Source organism: Eimeria acervulina, genomic scaffold, assembly GCF_000499425.1.
Source record: "Eimeria acervulina Houghton genomic scaffold, Eah_scaff67, whole genome shotgun sequence".
Lineage (NCBI taxonomy): Eukaryota > Apicomplexa > Conoidasida > Eucoccidiorida > Eimeriidae > Eimeria > Eimeria acervulina.
The window spans coordinates 32,385-50,943 of NW_013549666.1; the positions used below are offsets into that span (position 1 = coordinate 32,385).

Below are 18,559 nucleotides of genomic sequence, written 5' to 3' on the forward strand. Positions count from 1 at the left end.
ATATATATATATATATATATATATGGGTATGTACATGGGTATGCATATATGTATGTATGTGCGTCGCTATATATGCATGTATGTATGTACGTATGCGTGTATGAATGCATGCTTGCATACACTATATATATATAACGCGGGTTGTGGATGACAATCCCGTTCGCTCCTCTTTTCATGCAGCTCTTCCCTAGAGGTTGTCAGTTTTGGTTTTATAATGAATGGGTTGATTGATTCTTTCCCGTATGATGTATTCGGGTATGAAGTATATGCATGCGCGCGGTGTGCTGGGGTGCTGCTGCGGCTGCTGCTGAGGAGGGAACGGGTGTCGTGTTGGTCGGCGTTGCATGCACCTCTGCTGCTGCATCTTGCATGTGCAGTCAGCTGTCTGTGCAGCTGGAACTACACACTCAACAGAAAAAGGTGTAGATGTAGAGGCGGCTCCTTGTGATAGAGACTGGCAGCTACAAGCAGAAGGCCACTGCAGCACGGGAGTTGCAGCATTCATCCGATGCTGCTGCTGCTGCTGGGCTTGCTTCCATGTTCTCATTCCTGCATGCGTGCATGCGTGTTTCCATGCATGCATGCATGCATGCGTGCGTGTTTGCATGCAGGTATCCCCGTGGCAATTCACAAGGAACATAAGGTGTACGTGGCTGAACTGATCTTCGGCCAGCTGCTAACTAGCGACAACTACGACGACACTGAGGCGCGCGTCACAGGAGGCCGCAACGGCTTCGGAGCGAAGCTCACCAACATTTTTTCATCTCATTTTGAAGTTGAATGTGCAGACAGCAAACGCAAACAGTCAGTCAGCAGGGGCCTTCGCTGTTATGTTTGCATGCGGCATAGGAAATGGAGTCCCTTAAGAATTGCACACACAAAACTGTTGCCTCATACATCAAGTTTCGGGTGTCTCCGTCGTTATTCCGTTGTAGTCTTGTGTCTCTGTCTCTTTCACCTTGGGACCTCTTCTGAGTCCTGGGCTTTGGTTTCCTTTCTGTCGCTCGGTTCTTTTATACTCCGCGTTTTTCTTTGTCTCCTCTTACCTGCATGCTTGTATTTTTGTTTTACTCTCATTCTGTCTCTATTCTCCTGTGGCTCCCTCTCTGGCTGTCTGCGTCTGTCTATGTCTCTACTTTTAGTTGTAGTTTTTCTTATGTAAAATGGGTACAGTGGGAAGCAACTATTACAGCCGTGTAGCATTCATTCGGTTTTATATGGATCTTCGTTAGTATATATTCCGTGCAGAGACGCTTTGTGGCGTGTACTTTGTGTTATTTAGGAAGATAAAAGTTGTATGGACAGACAACATGAGCAAGCAAGAGCCTCCAGTTATAACGCCTTTCAATGGAGCTGGCGACTTCGTCTCTGTGAAATTCAAACCGGATCTCCGCCGTTTCGGGATGTCTGCGTAAGGCCTCAGGGTTTAGGGTTTGGGGCTTCTTGTGTTGATTCCTTCTGTCGTTTAACTCTCTCTCCTGCATGCACCAGCCAGATGTTTGCTGCGACGCCACACTGTAGCCTGTCGCTTATGTCTTTATCTATACTGAATATGGGGTTTAGGAGAGCGGCCTCTTGTCTGTTGCTGTAAGGGTTTCACAGCTGAGGGGCGAGGGGTGAACGCCTGAGGTGTACTGTTTTTCTGCAGAGTTAAATGCGTATTGCTTATTCTTTAGTATTTCGTAGACAGTTTTGTTCATACACTTGTTAGGATGGTGGGTGTCTATGCAGGCTTGATGACGACCTGGTCTCGCTGCTGCGCAAGCGATGCTTCGACTTGGCAGGAACTGCAGGGACAGCGGTATATTGGAACGGGACGCGGCTGCCAGTGCGGAGTTTCGTGGATTATGTGGACTTGTACTTAGGGGAGGGGGCAGGGAAAAAGCGGGGCAAGGGCAAAGAGAAAGGCAAAAAAAAGAGCAAAAAGAAAGGATCTGACGATGACAGCAGCGACGACTCCGAGGCAGAGGAAGGGGAGAAAGAAAATGGAACAGAACCAAAAGAAGACGAAGACAAAGAAAATGAAACGCCACCCGAAAAACAAATCATAAAGATACACGAGAAAATGCACCGATGGGAAGTTGTCATCAGCCAAACAGGTTAGATGAGAGGCCCACCAAAGGCAGACCATTATTAAAGAGGCACACAGACAAACACAAACTGAATTACAGACGGAGACTGTTACAAGTCACGGAACAGAGTTACAGGATGGAGACAGACACAGGGATGCAGACAGACATGCCGTTGTTGGGCTTTGCGTTGTGTTTGTTACTGAATTTCTCTGAGTACTGTTTTGGTGTATTTTCAGACGGCAGCTCGTTTTCCCAGGTGTCATTCGTTAACAGCATCTGCACGACGAAGGGCGGCCACCACGTGACCCACGTCATCGAACCTCTTTTGGCGGCGCTGGTGAAGAAGGCAAACGCCAAAAACAAAGGAGGCATGGAGATTAAAGCGCCCCACGTCAAGTATGCCTCTTGTCGCTTCCTGCAGCAGGGCACGGACAGTTTAAGCCAGCATATATATGCAACTCAGTGCTCTGGGCGCCTGCAGCTAGCTGGCAGGCCGCGCACGCGTGCTTGGTGCAGCTCTGCCATTTTGTGTTTTTCAGGCAACACCTGTGGGTGTTCGTTAAGTGCCTCATTGAGAACCCCGCGTTCGATTCCCAGACTAAGGAAACTTTGACCACCACAGTTTCCCGTTTCGGCAGCAAATGCACTCTCTCGGAGAGGACAATTAACGCTGTCGCCAAATCTCCCATCTTGGAGGGAGTGCTCTTATGGGCGCAAACGAAGGCGCAGGTATGCGGGCGGCGGAGTCTAACCGCTAGCTTTTTCTATACAGAAAAGTACTCTACCACTGTCCATGGTTGTCATGTTTTGCGAGACGGGGGTGTTGGATAGCCAGCTGTCTTGTTGCAGGCGGCTAGCGATCTAGCGGAACGGGATATTGCGTAGCAACAACGGTCTGTGGCTCGCTTTGGTTTTGATTCTGTTGCTTCCAGTGCATTTCGCCAATCAACTGTAGATGCGTGTGCTCTCTAGGTCGAACTGAGACGGCAAATGTCCGTGGGAAAGACCAAGGGCAGAGAACGGTTGACAGGCATCTCCAAGCTGGAGGATGCAAACGAAGCGGGTACATGCAGCCTCCGCCTCCCTTTCTGTTCTACCCTTGCATACCTGCTGTTGGTGTTGTAACCTCTTCCACCGAATATAATTCAAACCGAACGTGCATGCATGCGTAGGAGAAACCGTCCCCTTGAGGTGGTAGGGTGATCTTGGTTGGCGCTCAGTGGAACTCACCGTGCTAGTTTACCAGTTGTGCGTACTGTGCAAAACGCTGCGATTGCCCGTCGGCTTTCACCATCTGCATTCGCTTTTCCTGTTACTGATGCAGCTGCGTATAGTGAGCACGAGACGGAAGTCGAGCAGAAGAGGTGCACTTTCCGTGTTATCTCATTCCTCGCTTGTTTCTGCTTCGCAGGCGGCCGCTATGCCCAGGAATGCACGCTGATCTTGACTGAAGGTGACAGTGCCAAAACGTCTTGCCTTGCGGGGCTGTCCGTTGTGGGGCGGGAGAAGTACGGCGTGTTTCCTTTGAGGGTGGGTCTCATTGGGTACTGTGATGTGTTTTCGGGTTGGTCGCTTTCTTGTTTAGGCTAGGGTAGGCTTGTTTGTTTGCGTTCCCAGCTTCGCGTGAGTAGGGGGAATATGGGAAAGGACTTTCTTGCGTAGAGTCCGCTAGTATTTCTGCACTATATCGTGTTCATTGATGTGCACCATGTTTCGAGATGTTTCGAACAGTTCGATCTGAGGTGGTTTGGTTAAGGTGGTATGTGCGTGTATGAGGTGTGTGTGTGTGTGTGTGTGTGTGTGTGTGTGTGTGTGCGTGTGTGCGTGTGTGTGTGTGATATCAGGGAAAGCTTCTGAACGTGCGGGAAGCATCGTTCAAGCAGTTGAAAGAAAACCGCGAAATCCAAAACATATTGAGAATCTTAGGGCTTCAGATTAACGACAAAGTGCAAGACACACGGGGTCTGCGCTATGGTTCATTGATGATTATGACGGATCAAGTGAGTATTTTGTTGTTTCTTGTTCAGAACGAAACATGTGTATTCGATATTGTCCTCCATGTTAGGGGAATTTCAGTTGGGAAGGCGTTTTGGCGGGCCCTGCGTGCAGGACTACGATGGATCGCACATTAAGGGGCTGTTGATCAATATGCTGCATCACTACTGGCCTCAGTTGCTGCAATGCAACCATTTTTTGACGGAGTTCGTAACTCCTATTGTCAAAGTGAGCTCTTATTTGTTGGCACCTGCTTCCTATGGAAGCAAGCGTATTTTCTGGCGAGTCCAAGTGTTCGTCCTTAGCAATTAGCCATCTTTTGGGCATTGCTTAACTCGCTTTGTCCGTAGGTTTCAAAGGGATCCGTTGAAAAGGCATTTTTCACCCTTGTCGAATACGACATGTGGAGGAAGCAACAGGGCAATCTTGCCGGCTGGAAAATAAAGTACTACAAAGTCAGTGATGCCCACATGTGAAACAATGCAAAGCAGGCAGCTCAAATCACCGTGCACCCATAAAGCATTCTAAAAAGAGGGCGGCATGTAAATGCAATAGCTTATGGCTCATGTGTCTTGTTGAATGGCTGCAGGGTCTGGGTACCTCGACAGATAGGGAGTTCAAGGATTATTTTCAGGCTCTTGATAAACACCGAATCAGGTTCCGATGGACAGGCGAGTTAACCCTTGCAATGTGTATCAGCTGGTTGTTCCTTAACCCCTTTGTTGCGTGCTTTCTGTCCGTAGCAGGTGGGTGACGTCTGATGTTGTATAACATATCCGTCGGAGTCTGCGCTTGATTCGCCGGTACTGCCTGTATCTAGGCATTGCGTTCGTGCGTTTATTCTGAGTGCGCTATTTTGCCTCAGGCAGTGGTGATGGGGAGCTGATTGACATGGCGTTTAGCAAGAAGCGGGCAGAAGACAGAAAGCGCTGGCTGCAGGGCTACAGAGAAGGAACATTCGTTGACCATTCTATGCGAGAACTGACATTTTCTGATTTCGTAAATAAGGAGCTGGTTCAGTTTTCGCGATACGACAATGAACGTTCTATTCCACAACTTGTAGACGGATGGAAAGTCGGGCAACGCAAAGTGCTGTTTGCAGTCTTCAAAAAAAACACGAAGGCCGAGATGAAAGTTGCACAGCTTTCGGGCTACGTAGCGGAGCAGAGTGCCTACCACCACGGCGAGCAGTCTTTGCAGCAAACCATTATCACCATGGCTCAGCGGTTCGTAGGCAGCAACAACCTTAACTTCCTTGAGCCCGTAGGACAGTTTGGCTCTCGGAAGGAAGGAGGAAAAGATGCCTCCGCCCCCCGTTACATCTTTACCAAGCTTGCGCCGTACACCCGGCTTGTCTTCCCTGAGGCAGATGACCCCCTACTCGAATACCTTTATGAAGAGGGACAGAAAATTGAACCCAAGTATTATGTACCGGTCATCCCAACTATACTTGTCAATGGCAGTGAAGGAATCGGCACAGGATGGTCTTCGTTTATTCCCAACTTCAATCCTAGAGACATCATTGCCAACCTAAAAAGGTCAGTTCTGCATGCCGCAATAGAACGGAGTGCATATCCAATTCCGTAGAGAAACATTTTCTGTCACGTCTGCGCAGATAAGCAGTTGAGGGGACTGTCGCTGCTGTATTGTACGTTGGCCTGTGTGGATTGCAGATTCATTGCGGGGGAAGAAATGGTTCGAATGAAGCCCTGGTACAGGGGATTCAAAGGCCTTATTGAGGAAAACGCAACTAAGACGGCATTTGAGACCATAGGCCTTATCGAGAAAACAGGGGAAGATGTTGTGGAGATAAGCGAGCTTCCGATCAAACGGTGGACACAGGTAAGCAGCAAGAAAACAGTCCTTCTGCACATTATTGGTAGCTTCAGGTAGACGAGATTTCAAAGAGCATTTCGACTCAACGCTGCTGCCGTTTGGGCACCAACCAGCAGTCCGTATCGGGCTATCAGCGGCGGTAAATGTGCATCTAGGGCTTTGCTTCAGGACTACAAAGAGTGGCTTGAAGAGCAGCTCCCAACTCCCGACAAGAAAGACCCCTGGATATCAGACTACAGAGACAGCAGCAGCCACGAAGATATCAAATTTGTTGTCAAGCTTTCAGCAGGTAAAGAAAACACCTTCCGCGTTCAGTTCTTGGTGGGAGGCCTAAACTGCACATGTGGCTGTCGGCGCCACTGTGTGTTTACCGACCGTCGCATTATTGTCACCACGAACTCACCTAGCGCTTTTGCACGTTGTTAAGCTTCAGTAGACTGGCTGCCTTCACGGCAAGGCGTTTTCTGCAGTGAAGGAATTGTTGCTGACGATGTGCTGTCTAGAGTTACGTCTGTGCTGTTCTGTTTCCCCTTAGAAAAGCTTGAAGGCGCTGATAACGAAGCTTTGGTGAAACTCTTCCGCCTCAAGTCTTCTCTAAGCACACAAAACTATCACCTTTTCAACGCTGAGGGGAAGGTTCAGAAGTACGCTGATGAGCTGGAGATCATGAAAGACTTTGCTGCCATTCGTTTGACCTTCTACGAGGTTAGTCGATTTTGTGTTTCCCGAGCTTCCAAGCAGAAGGACGTGCGTAATGTGAGCACCACACTCCGTCAAGTCTTGATGAGAATATTAGGAATCCGTTTTTTCCTCAGCAATTTTTCGTTTTCTGTCTTAGAAACGTAAGGCGTATCTCATCGCCGTGTCGGAGAAGGAGAAATCTATTCTGCACAACAGAGTCCGCTTCATCACATCTGTCCTTTCGGGAGAGTTGGTTGTGAGCAACAAACGACGCCAAGCCTTGATAGAAGAACTATTCGTCAAGGTAAGCAGCACTGCAGCAGCTGTGGCGAACCGCAGCGGTCACATTCTGTCGCGTGGAGTTGTCCTTGGGCGCAAGCCACAACTTCACACTCTGGGGGGATGCTTCTAACCGCATTCATTCTTTTAATGAATCTTGCCCGTGAACCTGTGTGGAGAGGCCCGTAGACATGGTTACGTCTTCATCTCTGAATATGCGATGGTGGCGTAGGGGTATGACCCAATGCGCGAGTTGGAGAAGAGATGCGCAAACCTTATTGAGAGCATTTTGAACCGCCAGACACCTCAGGAACATGGATTATCTGTGAGTCGTCTCACAGCATTCCTGCTCAGCATCGCTGATTGCCGCATTAGCTCCGTCTGTGTGAAGTGTATTTTGCACATGCGAACCAGCTTCGCTCTCTGTTTTTGCGCTTAGGACAAAGAAAGCGTCGACGAAGAAGCGCCGTCCGCCTGCGGATGTGTCGGCGCGGACTTTGACTACCTCGCCGGAATGCCGATGTGGAGTCTAACAGCTGAAAGGGTAAGGCATGATGAAGTATAGTATGCACTTTACTTCAGGTGCCTGTGGTGGGAAGAGGATAGGATAGCAGGCATAGGGCAAAGCTTGCGAAAAGCGACTTGTGGTTCAGGGTGTGGAGGGTTGTCCGTTAATCGAGTCTACAGTAGAGCAGGCACCCTCTTAGTTGCCAAAGGGTTTACAGTTTTGCGGTACAGATTTTGGCTTGCTTTATTACTTAGTGCAGCAGGGAGGTTGAACGCTTCCATTCCACAGCCGTAAACAGGAATGTTCACTAAACATTTTCTTCGTTTCCTGATTCGCTTGCTGGCCACAGGTGGAGGAGTTGAAGCGACAACTCCGCGATAAGGAAGTGGAATTGGAGAGTCTGCGGCAAACAGATATTCGGACTCTGTGGCTTAAGGACTTGGATGCTCTTTTAGAAGCTATAGAGAAACAGGTGATATATCCCGTGAAACAGTCGTACATCGTAACGTTCCTGCGGAAACTGTGAATAAGCCATTCTGCACCAGAAGAAGCAGTAGCTGGCGTGGGTTTAGCAAGGTTGAGGCAGGTTGATTGGTCGTCTTTTACCGCTTTTGGAGTGTTGCGTTGTTGGTTCATTTCCTGTGTTGGCCATCTCTAGGACGCGGCTGACATGAAGCAAAGAGAAGCAGACTTGGCCTTCCACAGGCAGATGGAAAGCAAGAAAGGTCTTAAGGGCTTCTCTGCTCTTAAGGGAAAAGCCAAAGGCGCCAAAGGAGGCGTCCCCAAAGCAGCGCCTAAAGTGGGGAGTGCCAAGTCGACATCTAAGGCTCGCAAGAAGGTATTTTTGTGATGAGAAGCTTTTGAGTTCTTGCATAGGCATGGCGTTGGTTTGAAATCAGGGGCTAGTACAGTCTGCATGTTCATGTGCATATTTTATTGAAAACTGGTGGCGGCGCTGTCGATTTTGTCTGCAAATGCACAGGCACATTCCAGCTCAGAAGAGGAGTCCGTGAGCTCGTCAGCGGATAGCGACGAATCATCCGAAGAAATGAGTTTTGCGGACGATTCATCTGAAGAGGATCGGCCTTCAAAGAAGCGTCCAAGACCTGCACAAAAGAAAACAAACGGAGTGAAGCCCCTCGAGGAGCCCTCTAGCGCTTCACATCCCACCTCGGCCAGCACGGATGCACAAGGATTGCCGCCTTTCTTTGCATCACAGGAAACCCCCAAGTTATCAGCGGACAAGGAAGAAAAACCTGCAGAACCTCCAAAGGCACCACCTATCCAGTCACTCTCCCTCCTCGACCGCCTAAGACTTGGGGGAAGCAGCTCCTTTTCTTCATTAGCTCCTGTCCGCACCAAGCAACTCACCCTGGACGAGATCTTTGCTCCCGCCACTAGCACCACTGCTAAGCCCTCTGACGCGCCAGCGCCTGCACAGGCTGCCGCCTCGAAGACGACAGAAGCTTCGTAAGTAGTGCAGTGACCACACCGCGCTAAGCGGCGAACAGTTCAGAGGCCGCCTATTCATATGTGCCTTTCGCTGCTGAAAGTAGAGCTTTCTATGCCGTTCTGCATATATATGTATACAAATGAGGTGTGGTTTGAATGCATTCAGAAAAGGGTCTGCAGTGCCAACGAGCGCAGCGACTGATTCTGCCGACCATTCTACAGAGTCCGCAATCACGAGAACACCCCCTAAACCCAAACGGCGGAGAGTGTTGGTGGATTCTGATGATTCAGATTCAGTGACAAGGTCTGCCAACAGATCCAAGGCCTCCACGCCGAAGCGATCAGCTCCATCGACACCACAGAAGCCCAAGCCTCGTGGAACGCCAAAAAAACGCAAAGCCAAAAGCGACGATGACGAATCAGACTCATCCAAGGGTGGAGGTAAGATAGTCCCCCCACCTGCATCACCCCCTTCAATCTCCGTATTTTCCGTATCTTAACCGTATAGAAGAGCTTAAAGACGTGTTTCATGGGTCACATATGCAGCATATGTAAGGCTTAGCAGGCCACAAGCTGTACACGGCAGCAAAGCCAGGCGAAGTCCCATTTAGAATTGAGTTCTGGTTATTTGGACTCCCCGCCGGTAGGCTCAGCTCAAGGTAGGCTTTCGATATGCTGTCTTCTTAAATTCAGATTTGGGTGTAGAAGAATCTCCCATTGCTTCAAATAGGCCTCGCCGAGCAGCGGCTCAAGCGCCCAAGAAGTACACTGTCGACTCCTCGGAGTCGAGTGAGGGGGAAAGCGATGCTTCTGAAGAGGCTTCTGAAGAGTCTTCAGAAGCGGAAATCATTTCTGAAGAGGACGATTAGTTTAAGGAAGAGCCTCGAGAGTTGCTTCGAGCCATGTATATATCCCGATTTGTCACCACTTCGTTCTGTAGAGGGCGTGATATATCCCGTCTACCCATTTGTCATCGTATACCTCAGTGTGAGGCCGATAAAGCTTGCATGCGTAGAAGCGTCAAAGTTTGTTTGTTTGCTTCCATATGATTGAAACACGCCTCCTCTATGCTGTCAGTAAGCATGTGTGTGCCTAGTGCTTCGTGGCCCCCTCTCGAGGCGGTGTTTCAGATAAAACGAAAGTTAGAATATTTTGATGAAACGAAAGTTAGAATATTTTGAAAGTGAAACCAAACAGCAGGAGGGCTGCTTCTCTTCTCAATAAGTTCTGGTAGAAGATAAGCGCTAGTTGGCACAGACAAGAACTAGCCATTGTCGTGAGTCGAGCGGATGCTCTGTTGGCGATTTCTCCAGAATACCTGCGAATTTCTAAACACACACAAAGGCAGGCTACTTGTGAGCACAAGCAGAAAGCTTCTCCACTATGAGCTTGAAAGAGCCCTTAGCTGCAGATAAAGCACCTCTCCATATGAAGCGTATATTTCTGACCCCGTCTCCACATCCTTCGTAGCTCGCAGCAAGACGCGCCTGGGCGCAATAATGCACAAATCGACAGCAATTTCTTTCCGAAGCCAAACCAACGGCTTTTTGCCGCTTGCACTGGTTGTGACGTGCATGGTGAGGGATTTGTATTTACGGTAGGCCACGCACCTCTGTTGCTTTATTTTCACGAATTCTGCGTTGATATCGTCTCTGTTGCCGTTGTCATTGACATACCTTGCGAATACCTAAGGTGCAATATATGTACCAAACGGGCAGATACATCTGACGCATGGCTGGGCACATCTTGTATAGAGTGAGCTGCTCTAGTCAGACACTTCTGGCAGTTTTGAGTTTTTCCTTTTGAAATTGCGGGAATGTTCAGACTCACTGACCTGTGGATGGTTCGTGGCATCTATATGACAGTTTATGTGCCCTGTACCCATCACGTATTGCCTATCATCCATGCGCATGACTTGTCTGCGGACACGCAACGAATCTACCTCCTTTGCATGGTGGATTACAAATTGCATGCAACGCTGACTATTCAGTAGAAAGCTCTGTTTTCTTCTGTCCCATTACCAGGAAATAGGGGACGTTCTTTGTCAACACAGAGAGCCTGGTTCGTAGGTCACTTCCGCAGGCCATTAAAATACCGGCTTAATCATGCATCAGCCACGCCTCACATCAGGCTTTTCTTGTCGCCGATGTATTCGCATATCCACGTTCCTCGCTTTATGCCTGTGGATGCGACAACGGGGAAATCCGCAACGTCTACGTCGACGCATGGAACTACCGCCTGCTTGGGAGTTGTACCGACTGCCAACTACTTGCTGCCGCAATCGATTGTATTTGTTTAGACACACAAGAGGAACGTACTCCGCCTAACAGTAGCTTGATAATCTCTTATTACTGCAAAATGGCTGTGTTCTCACCTTGCCCTGCGAACAGTCCCAAGCCAGCGCAAGGAATCTGCGAACCGCTGACAACCAGAGCCCCAGGAGGAAGAAAAGAGCCATCAGGAATACTCGGAATCTCCGGAATAGAATCGTTGGAAGTTGATTTCATTGCAAGTTCGAAGTTATAGAAGGCATCAAGTCTTCGATCCGCGGCGCTTCAGGACACCCGACTCATCTGTCTCGAGACAACGCCGAGGGAACTTTGTCAATCAGATACTCGGAATGTATACCTACGGACAATGTTCATTTTGCACCATTTAAAAGGGTAAAGAACAACTTTGGTTGACGGAAATATCACAGTGGGTTTCTCGCTGGTCAGGGTGTGCAGAGGAGCCGCCCACGGAAACGCGCTGTCGGCTGTGCCCATCCACGGGCAGCGTAAAATATAAGAGGAAATACCTCTCCTACTTAATAACGTGCATTTACAAATAATTAAAAACAACTAGAGGGGAGTTTTTGGCTGCAGGAAGGGCCCATACGCAGGGTGGAAGTCGCGCGAGGCCGCTGACTCTGCCGAAGTGTTCGGCTTCAATCTCTGCTTTTCTTCAGTTGAAGAGGTGCATTTTTATATGTAATCAGAGATAAACTGAATTTTCCAATCCCTGGAAAGCCGCTAGATCCTGGTTAGCTCCTCTTTACCCACCTGCTGTGGGCCAATACTCTGTTCTGTACTGACCAGTACTCTACTCTTAATGCAACCCGATCAAGCGAGCGTAAGTGGGCATTACACGGTATTCAGAGCAAGTGGAGTACTTCTAGCTTTAAGTATGTGGGGGACCAAGCAGTCTGTCCGTACTCCCAAGGATTAATCATCTTGTCTTTCTCTGAATCACTCTTCATTGCTGAGCATCCTTCTTTAACAAGTCCTCGATCTCTGCCCAGGTCAGTCGTGAGCTGCAACAGAGATATCATTCTAAATGTCTGAGAACCTACTTTCCAGTCTCCAGGCATCCAAAGGGCAACGGCGCAGCGGCCGTAGGCGCTTGCCCACCGCAGTCTACAGCTCTTCTGCTAGACAACCAAGCATGCCAGCATACGCAAGCCAGCTTAGGTTCACGTAGTAGCGGTACAAACAGTCGTTGAACACTTAGCCGTTTGTGTGGTGCATTTAGTAGACCATGCAGTAACTGCCGCCTCGCCTGTTGCCGCACAGGACAACCTTCTCTGCCTGGCTGTGCAACAAAAGAAACTAGAGAGGCCAGAGCGGCGGACGCACAAAAGGATGTAACAGGTGACTGGGCGGAAGAAGGCGAGGGCAATCTACCGTTACTGTTTATTGTCGCCCCTGCTACCGCCGAGCGGAAACCTGCGCAGTGGAGTTGCCAGTTTCCATTTAAGGGGCTCTGTTCCTTGTTCTCAGGTTAAGAAAGGCTTGTAAATGGACGCAGCATCAATGCCCGCGTATGCGGTATCCAGCCAGCCCTGAAAGTGAGAGCCAACCATAAAACATGAAACATGAAGGTTTGATTGGCGGAGCTGGTGAGATAGGTGAGATAGCCATAAAGAAACTGGGGGGGGCCTTCGTCCCATGATCGGGTGTCTGACGTTTTAACAATCTCTACTTGTGTGCACGCTGCCTACTGGGCGCTAAGGAAGTGCCTAGCAATCGTGTACAGTGTTAGCGCATGCAACCGAAAAGGCACTGATTGTGCTTGAAAGCTGGCTCTCCCTGCAGCACTAGTTGCTGCACGTTGTGCTGCGACGCATGACGAGACGCATCCTCTCCCCTCCAGACCCAGGACCTTTTACTGGTGTGCCCAGGACTCCTACAGCTGGAGGGGATGCAACTACATTTTGGAAAACTCTCGTCCTAAGTCTTAGATTTCATTGTAGCGCACCACCCTCCTCTGCTAAGATCGAGAACCCTCGCCTCAATCACAGCAGGCAGCTGCACCTGCTGCAAGGCAGCCCCACATGCACGCGTATGCAGGCTACCTCTTACTGCAAGCACTTACATTGTAGATGATTGATAAAAACTAGCCTGGCCCTTGGTACTAAACCGGTTCGTGAGTAGAAGTGCACTTACCAACAACAGACAGGACGCTTGTATGCAGCATTCTAGTGCAGGGAAATCACAACTGTCCCCTGTACCAGTTCCCCAATGATGCGTTGAAAATACGAAACACGCTAAATCCTTAGGTCACTGAAAATTTAAAGCATTTCAGTGAAGGAACAGCCAAAAAAGTACCGATGCATGCAATGTGCATGCACATGCAGAAACTCGGAGCTGTGGCCGTGGCCGCTGAGCGCCTGCGGGGTCCTGGGTAGGGGAGCCCCGCAAGTTTGTGTGCCGAATATTGGAATTTAAGGCGAATGATGATGGCGAGAGGGCTTTGAGTATTATATTTCCCTGTCGTGCGTCATAATGCAAATTTTCGTACAATCATATGCGGGGGAATCTCTCCCCGTCGAGGTGTCGGCCACCTCGACGGTGCTCGAGCTCAAGCAGCACTTGGAGGCGCGATTAGGTACGTCGTGGCGATAGTTTTCCGACTTCTTGTTTGTTATTGCATTTTTCTACTCGCATATTATATTGCATCTAAGTGGACTGACACCACGAAACGTCTCCACAACGCCCCAGCAGCTCTGCTCCAGTCCTGTGGGGGGCAATGTGCATCTACCTAAGCTGCCGAAGCAAAACGTACAACTCGTGTGATTTATGTTCCGTTTTTGAATTTTCTGCAAAAGAAAAGTGAATCTACCTTTTTGCTTCGGCAACGGACTCCCCAGTTCCCATACGAGCACTTGCGGGATTCCTGGACTCTCCCCATTGTGGGATTAACGAACGTCGTAGTTACTGGCTTCAGACGATCCTTCGTGTGGAAGTGGTGCTTGGATTCTTCCAAGAAATGGTGCCCTAGCGCGCGTGTACCCTTCGGATCACCGCGTATGTGCTGTTTGAGAGTCGGTACGATGAGCTAAGGGGCATGTGTGGTTTTGTTGGTGCCGCAGGTGTTGCTGCATCGGTGCAGCGCCTTTTCTTCGGAGTCTCTGCTATTGATGATGCCGTGACTTTGGGAGAGGCGGGTGTCGAAGAGGTAGGCAAGACAGCTTGTTTCTTACGTCTATTCAGATTTATTTCGCGCATTTCGTTCCGTTCCGATTTGTGCGTGGCGTGCATCATATACGTGCTTGCCACTTCAGGCGCAGTCGCTGTGCCGCAGTTGATGAAGATCCTTAGTTGACGTGGTGCATTCTTGGCAGTGTCTTTTGAATGATGACATCTCAGATAGGGACATCTGACAATGAGGAAACATCTTTTATTCGCTAGTTTGTCTGAAAAAAAGACACTGCCTTGATATGGGCATTTTTCGTTCGTTATTAGTCGAGTGGCGTATGTGAATAAGGTGTCTGTTCCGTTACTTTGTGAATAGTGAGCGTCGAGGGCGGCCTCTGCAATGCCCTTCAATGATGACATATCAGATAGGGACATCTGACCATGAGGAGATGTTTTTTTTCGCTAGTTTGTCTGAAGAAAAGGGAAGTTGTTGAGGCCGCCAATGTTTAATTGTTCGTGAAGTGCTGTGATTAGTGTGTAGCTTTGTAGCCGGCTCGTGCGCCGGATTTGATATATGTCACTGCTTCGTTGTGTCCTTACCCCGCATATATATATATATATATTTATATACTTCTATACATCATGATATATAGCTTTAGATGGTTCAGTTAAGTGCATTTGGGCGGACCTGAGGAGAGTGGGTGTTCTTTTTGTGGGGTATTTTATTTGATGAATAGGAGTCGACTCTCTTCCAAAGCCTGGAGCTGCTTGGTGCTGGCAAGAAGCGCAAGAGAAAGACCTACACCAAACCTAAGAAACAAAAGCACAAGAACAAGAAGGTGAAACTTGCGGTGCTGAAGTTCTACAAAGTCGATGACAACAACAACGTGACCCGGCTGCGCAAGGAATGCCCATCCAAGACCTGCGGCAGCGGCGTCTTCATGGCCCAGCACGAAAACCGCAACTACTGCGGCCGCTGCGGCATTACGTACATTCTGCAGGGAGGGGGTGACCACTAAATTTACAAATACAGTGCACGCTGTTAGTACACCCGAGTGCGACGGCTTCCCGAGGTGGCTGGGAAGCGTCTTCCCATAACCATTTTTTATGGGTTTCGGAGCCTGCCCTGCAAATTTAACACCACCTTATTTAACTTTTACTGAATAATACCCCGCGCATTCACCGTCTCTCAGTCCGTCCCCTTGATTTTTCACAGGCACAAGGCAGAACTCCGTTTGTGGGGTCGCCGTTGAGTTGAGGTTGCGAATGGCCCTTACCACGTTGTCAGAGTAGACTAGATGTTAGCACCCTCGTGCACGATATAAAGGGTCGCAGAGCTGGTCTTCGCTTCATTCGAGACTTTAGTGGGAGCACATAACAGTTATCACGCTTCTAGCCGCCTACAGTCGATGGGCGGCAAGGCCGTTACTTGGGACAGCCGGCAGGCAGTAATTGTTTTAATGAGTTTAAACGTGCAACTAGAACACTAATTTAAAGCGAACATCGGAGTCGATGAGGAATGCAAGTAGTGCGACCTCGGCAGGGACCTGTCCCAATAGGGGGCCCATGGAGGACCGTTAAGTCGGCTGCCGTACCCTACGGTGGTTATCTGCACCCCACTCTTCCTGAGGTTAGATATATTTCTATATATAAATAGACAAAATGATGAAGCCCAGCTTTTCATTGTGGGGTCTAGTTACAACTTCCCGCCTCTCACCGGCGCTGCGGCCATCGATGCATACTCGATGGGCGGAGTGGAGGTCTTGTTGTTCGTTTTCTTTTCCAAGAGCATATTTATTGCTAAGTAATGAGTGCAGCTTTGCCGGCATATCCTCTTCAAGCTCACAGCAGATGAGATGCATCACAGCAGGAGTAAGGACCGGCAGGGCCGAAGATAGCGCAGCAGATACAGGTAGCAAAAGGACTCCCCCAAATGCCAAGACACTTGTGAAACAACTTAGGGAGCGCACATCTGTCAGTATGGGCCTGTGTAAACGGGCGCTGGAGGAGTCGAATTGGGTGAGTTTTTTCTCATTTTTTCCTTTCTCCAGCTGCACATCTACTCGTACATGTGACTGGATGTTGACGCCCGGGTCCGTTTCAATCTGGATTTTCGTAATTGTTACACTTTACAAGTGGCTGTTTGCTTCCCCGTGATGCAGGATGAGGAAGAAGCTGTGGTATATCTAAGGAAGAGTGGCATCGCCCGTGCAGCCAAAGCTGCCAGTCGCGAAGCTCGTGAAGGCGTCATTGCTGTCTGTAGCTCAGCTGACGGAACTCAATATTCTGCAGTTGTATTGAACTGCGAAACAGATTTCGTGCAAAAAAACCCGAAGTTTGTTGCTTTTGCTGGCGCCCTTGCCGAGCATTGCTGTTCAACTTTGCGGTCTACTGCCACCACCACATCAGAGGCCTCTCAGAGTGACCTCGTTACGCATGTGAAGAACTCAATACCTTCAAAGAGACTTTCAATGTGCGTTCAAATGGACTCCACTACAGCTTCAGCGAGTTCCGTCAGTGAATTGCTTGCGGATTTGACGACGCAATTCGGGGAGAAGGTCGAAGTTTCCGCGGTGGAGTGCATTGAAAGCGGCGCATCGTCCTGTGTTGGTGTGTACGTACACAACGAAGTCACGCCAGGCTCAGGTGTTGGAAGTGCAGCTGCTTTAGTGGAGCTTCGTTGGGCTCAACCTGATACGTCCGCAACACACGCGACAGCCCTGCGTGAGCGGCTGTCTAAATTTGCAAGGCTTATGGCCATGCAGGTTCTTGCGACGCGTCCAAAGTTCGTTGACCTGGACTCCATGCCAAGTTCCGTTATAGAGGAAGAGCGCTCAATTGCCGAAGAGGCAACTGCAGCAGCAGCTGCTGCTGCAGCAGCAGGAACCAAGAGCGCCACAGGACCAAAGGATCCGTCTCCCCCAGGAACCAAGGAAACAGCCTTCTCAAAAATTGCTGCGCAACGAATGCAGAGGTGGCTGGAGGAGCAGTGCCTTCTTTTTCAGGAGTTTCTGATGATGAAGCAACTGCAAACCGACGTTATACCGCACGCGCAGCCAGAGGCAGCAACGAACAGCGGCGGCAACAGCAGCAATGGAGAAAAAAGCAGTCAACCACAGAGGCCGATCACTGTTGCAGGAGCCCTGCAGCTTGTAGAACAAAGCCTGGGCTGCAGGCTGACGGTATCTCGCATGCGTCTGATTACTGTTGGGAGTCAGTGACAGGAATAGAGACGTAGCAAGAAACGGATAGAGACCAAGAAGCTCTGTTGTATTTGACTTTTTTTCTTTCCGCCAGTCTCTTGTTTTTTCATCTTTCTGTAGCTTTTCGTGGCAGCAGTCTCCTGTCTAAGTGAATAGTGGTGGCCAAGTGAGAGTAATACAATTGTTTACAATTTTACTGCACACCTCAATACGAGCTTTGGGGCTCCTGCATCTGGGGTTGCCTCACTGCAGCAGCAGTTCCAGCAGGTTGTGTTGCAGCTCATGGTGGGCCGGCTCCCCTTCCTACCATCCCCAGCCACTCGAACCGCTGCGCTGAGGAGGCCTGAAGGCCGAAAGCTGCTTTTAGGAACTCTTGCACTAAGTCTTTTGACTCTAATTTCATTGCGGCTCACCACGGTCCTTGGCGAAGATCGAGGCTTCTCGTCACAGCCTGTGTTAAGGGTGCTAGGGGAAGGCAAAACATTTGGAGAGACAAACGATACAGTTAACTAGAGGCACAAAACGGAGTGCTCGATTCAGGAACTTGGATGCAGAGTAGGTGAAAAGACTGGCAGGGGGCAGCAATACCTTTGCCGAAAGTCGCTTGATGCATTAATAAATAACAGCAACCAATATAGAATGAGGGAGCAGACGAAGTTTGTGGTTTGACTGTCAAGGGCTTACAGAAAGTTGGCGGGCTTTACGCCCGTTGTAGCGTGTAACTTGGATGAACGGAAACTGCATCTTCCCATCCATCCAAAGAGTTGTTCGACGGTATATTAGGAGGCATTGGATCGCCACCACTGTCCATTCAAAAGCAGTAGGATGCTTTCAGTAATGCTTCCAGGAACTGCAAATTACGCTATGCTATGTTATGCAGAGGGTGGACAGTGTTTTGCAGTATGACAAGGAACGATGAAGATAGTGGACAGTGTACGTGGTGATACTTGGGGCCAAAATGTAACATATGACGCTGGACACTACCTTGAGCTAGCGAGATGCTGTATAGTTTGGTGCACAACATGCAGCCTGAGGTACACGAAAACGGACTATTCGTAGCGTGAATGTATAGACATGAATCGACGACGGTTTCCAAGGTAGGCGGGGTCATTACATGTATGCATGTATTCATATATA

General features: G+C 49.3%; 3 protein-coding genes across 3 annotated transcripts in view; all 3 read left to right on the plus strand.

The window, feature by feature from the left end:
* Nucleotides 1-9,692, plus strand: part of EAH_00012180 (DNA topoisomerase II, putative) — a gene marked incomplete at both ends in the record, with an annotated part of 10,586 nt that extends 894 nt beyond the window's left edge. Inside the window, 23 exons of the mRNA XM_013394730.1 lie at nt 612-804; nt 1,283-1,411; nt 1,732-2,099; nt 2,309-2,468; nt 2,612-2,801; nt 3,045-3,135; nt 3,484-3,602; nt 3,917-4,072; nt 4,182-4,295; nt 4,418-4,522; nt 4,657-4,813; nt 4,933-5,605; nt 5,741-5,909; nt 6,072-6,192; nt 6,439-6,608; nt 6,742-6,888; nt 7,096-7,188; nt 7,303-7,407; nt 7,721-7,843; nt 8,030-8,209; nt 8,354-8,841; nt 8,990-9,264; nt 9,517-9,692. Coding sequence (XP_013250184.1) covers nt 612-804; nt 1,283-1,411; nt 1,732-2,099; nt 2,309-2,468; nt 2,612-2,801; nt 3,045-3,135; nt 3,484-3,602; nt 3,917-4,072; nt 4,182-4,295; nt 4,418-4,522; nt 4,657-4,813; nt 4,933-5,605; nt 5,741-5,909; nt 6,072-6,192; nt 6,439-6,608; nt 6,742-6,888; nt 7,096-7,188; nt 7,303-7,407; nt 7,721-7,843; nt 8,030-8,209; nt 8,354-8,841; nt 8,990-9,264; nt 9,517-9,692 — 4,502 coding nt within the window. The remainder of the gene's footprint in view (nt 1-611; nt 805-1,282; nt 1,412-1,731; nt 2,100-2,308; nt 2,469-2,611; nt 2,802-3,044; nt 3,136-3,483; nt 3,603-3,916; nt 4,073-4,181; nt 4,296-4,417; nt 4,523-4,656; nt 4,814-4,932; nt 5,606-5,740; nt 5,910-6,071; nt 6,193-6,438; nt 6,609-6,741; nt 6,889-7,095; nt 7,189-7,302; nt 7,408-7,720; nt 7,844-8,029; nt 8,210-8,353; nt 8,842-8,989; nt 9,265-9,516) is intronic.
* A 3,894-nt stretch (nt 9,693-13,586) lies between these two features.
* On the plus strand, nt 13,587-15,238 carry EAH_00012190 (ubiquitin / ribosomal protein S27a fusion protein, putative; the record flags this gene model as incomplete). The annotated part of the gene is made up of 3 exons (XM_013394731.1): nt 13,587-13,689; nt 14,174-14,259; nt 14,957-15,238. 3 exons carry the CDS (start codon nt 13,587-13,589, stop codon nt 15,236-15,238), a joined length of 471 nt encoding a protein of 156 aa, XP_013250185.1.
* An 832-nt stretch (nt 15,239-16,070) lies between these two features.
* EAH_00012200 (elongation factor ts, putative) lies at nt 16,071-17,440 on the plus strand (the record flags this gene model as incomplete). Its single annotated transcript, XM_013394732.1, has 2 exons — nt 16,071-16,238; nt 16,382-17,440. 2 exons carry the CDS (start codon nt 16,071-16,073, stop codon nt 17,438-17,440), a joined length of 1,227 nt encoding a protein of 408 aa, XP_013250186.1.
* Between the last annotated feature and the right edge of the window lie 1,119 nt (nt 17,441-18,559).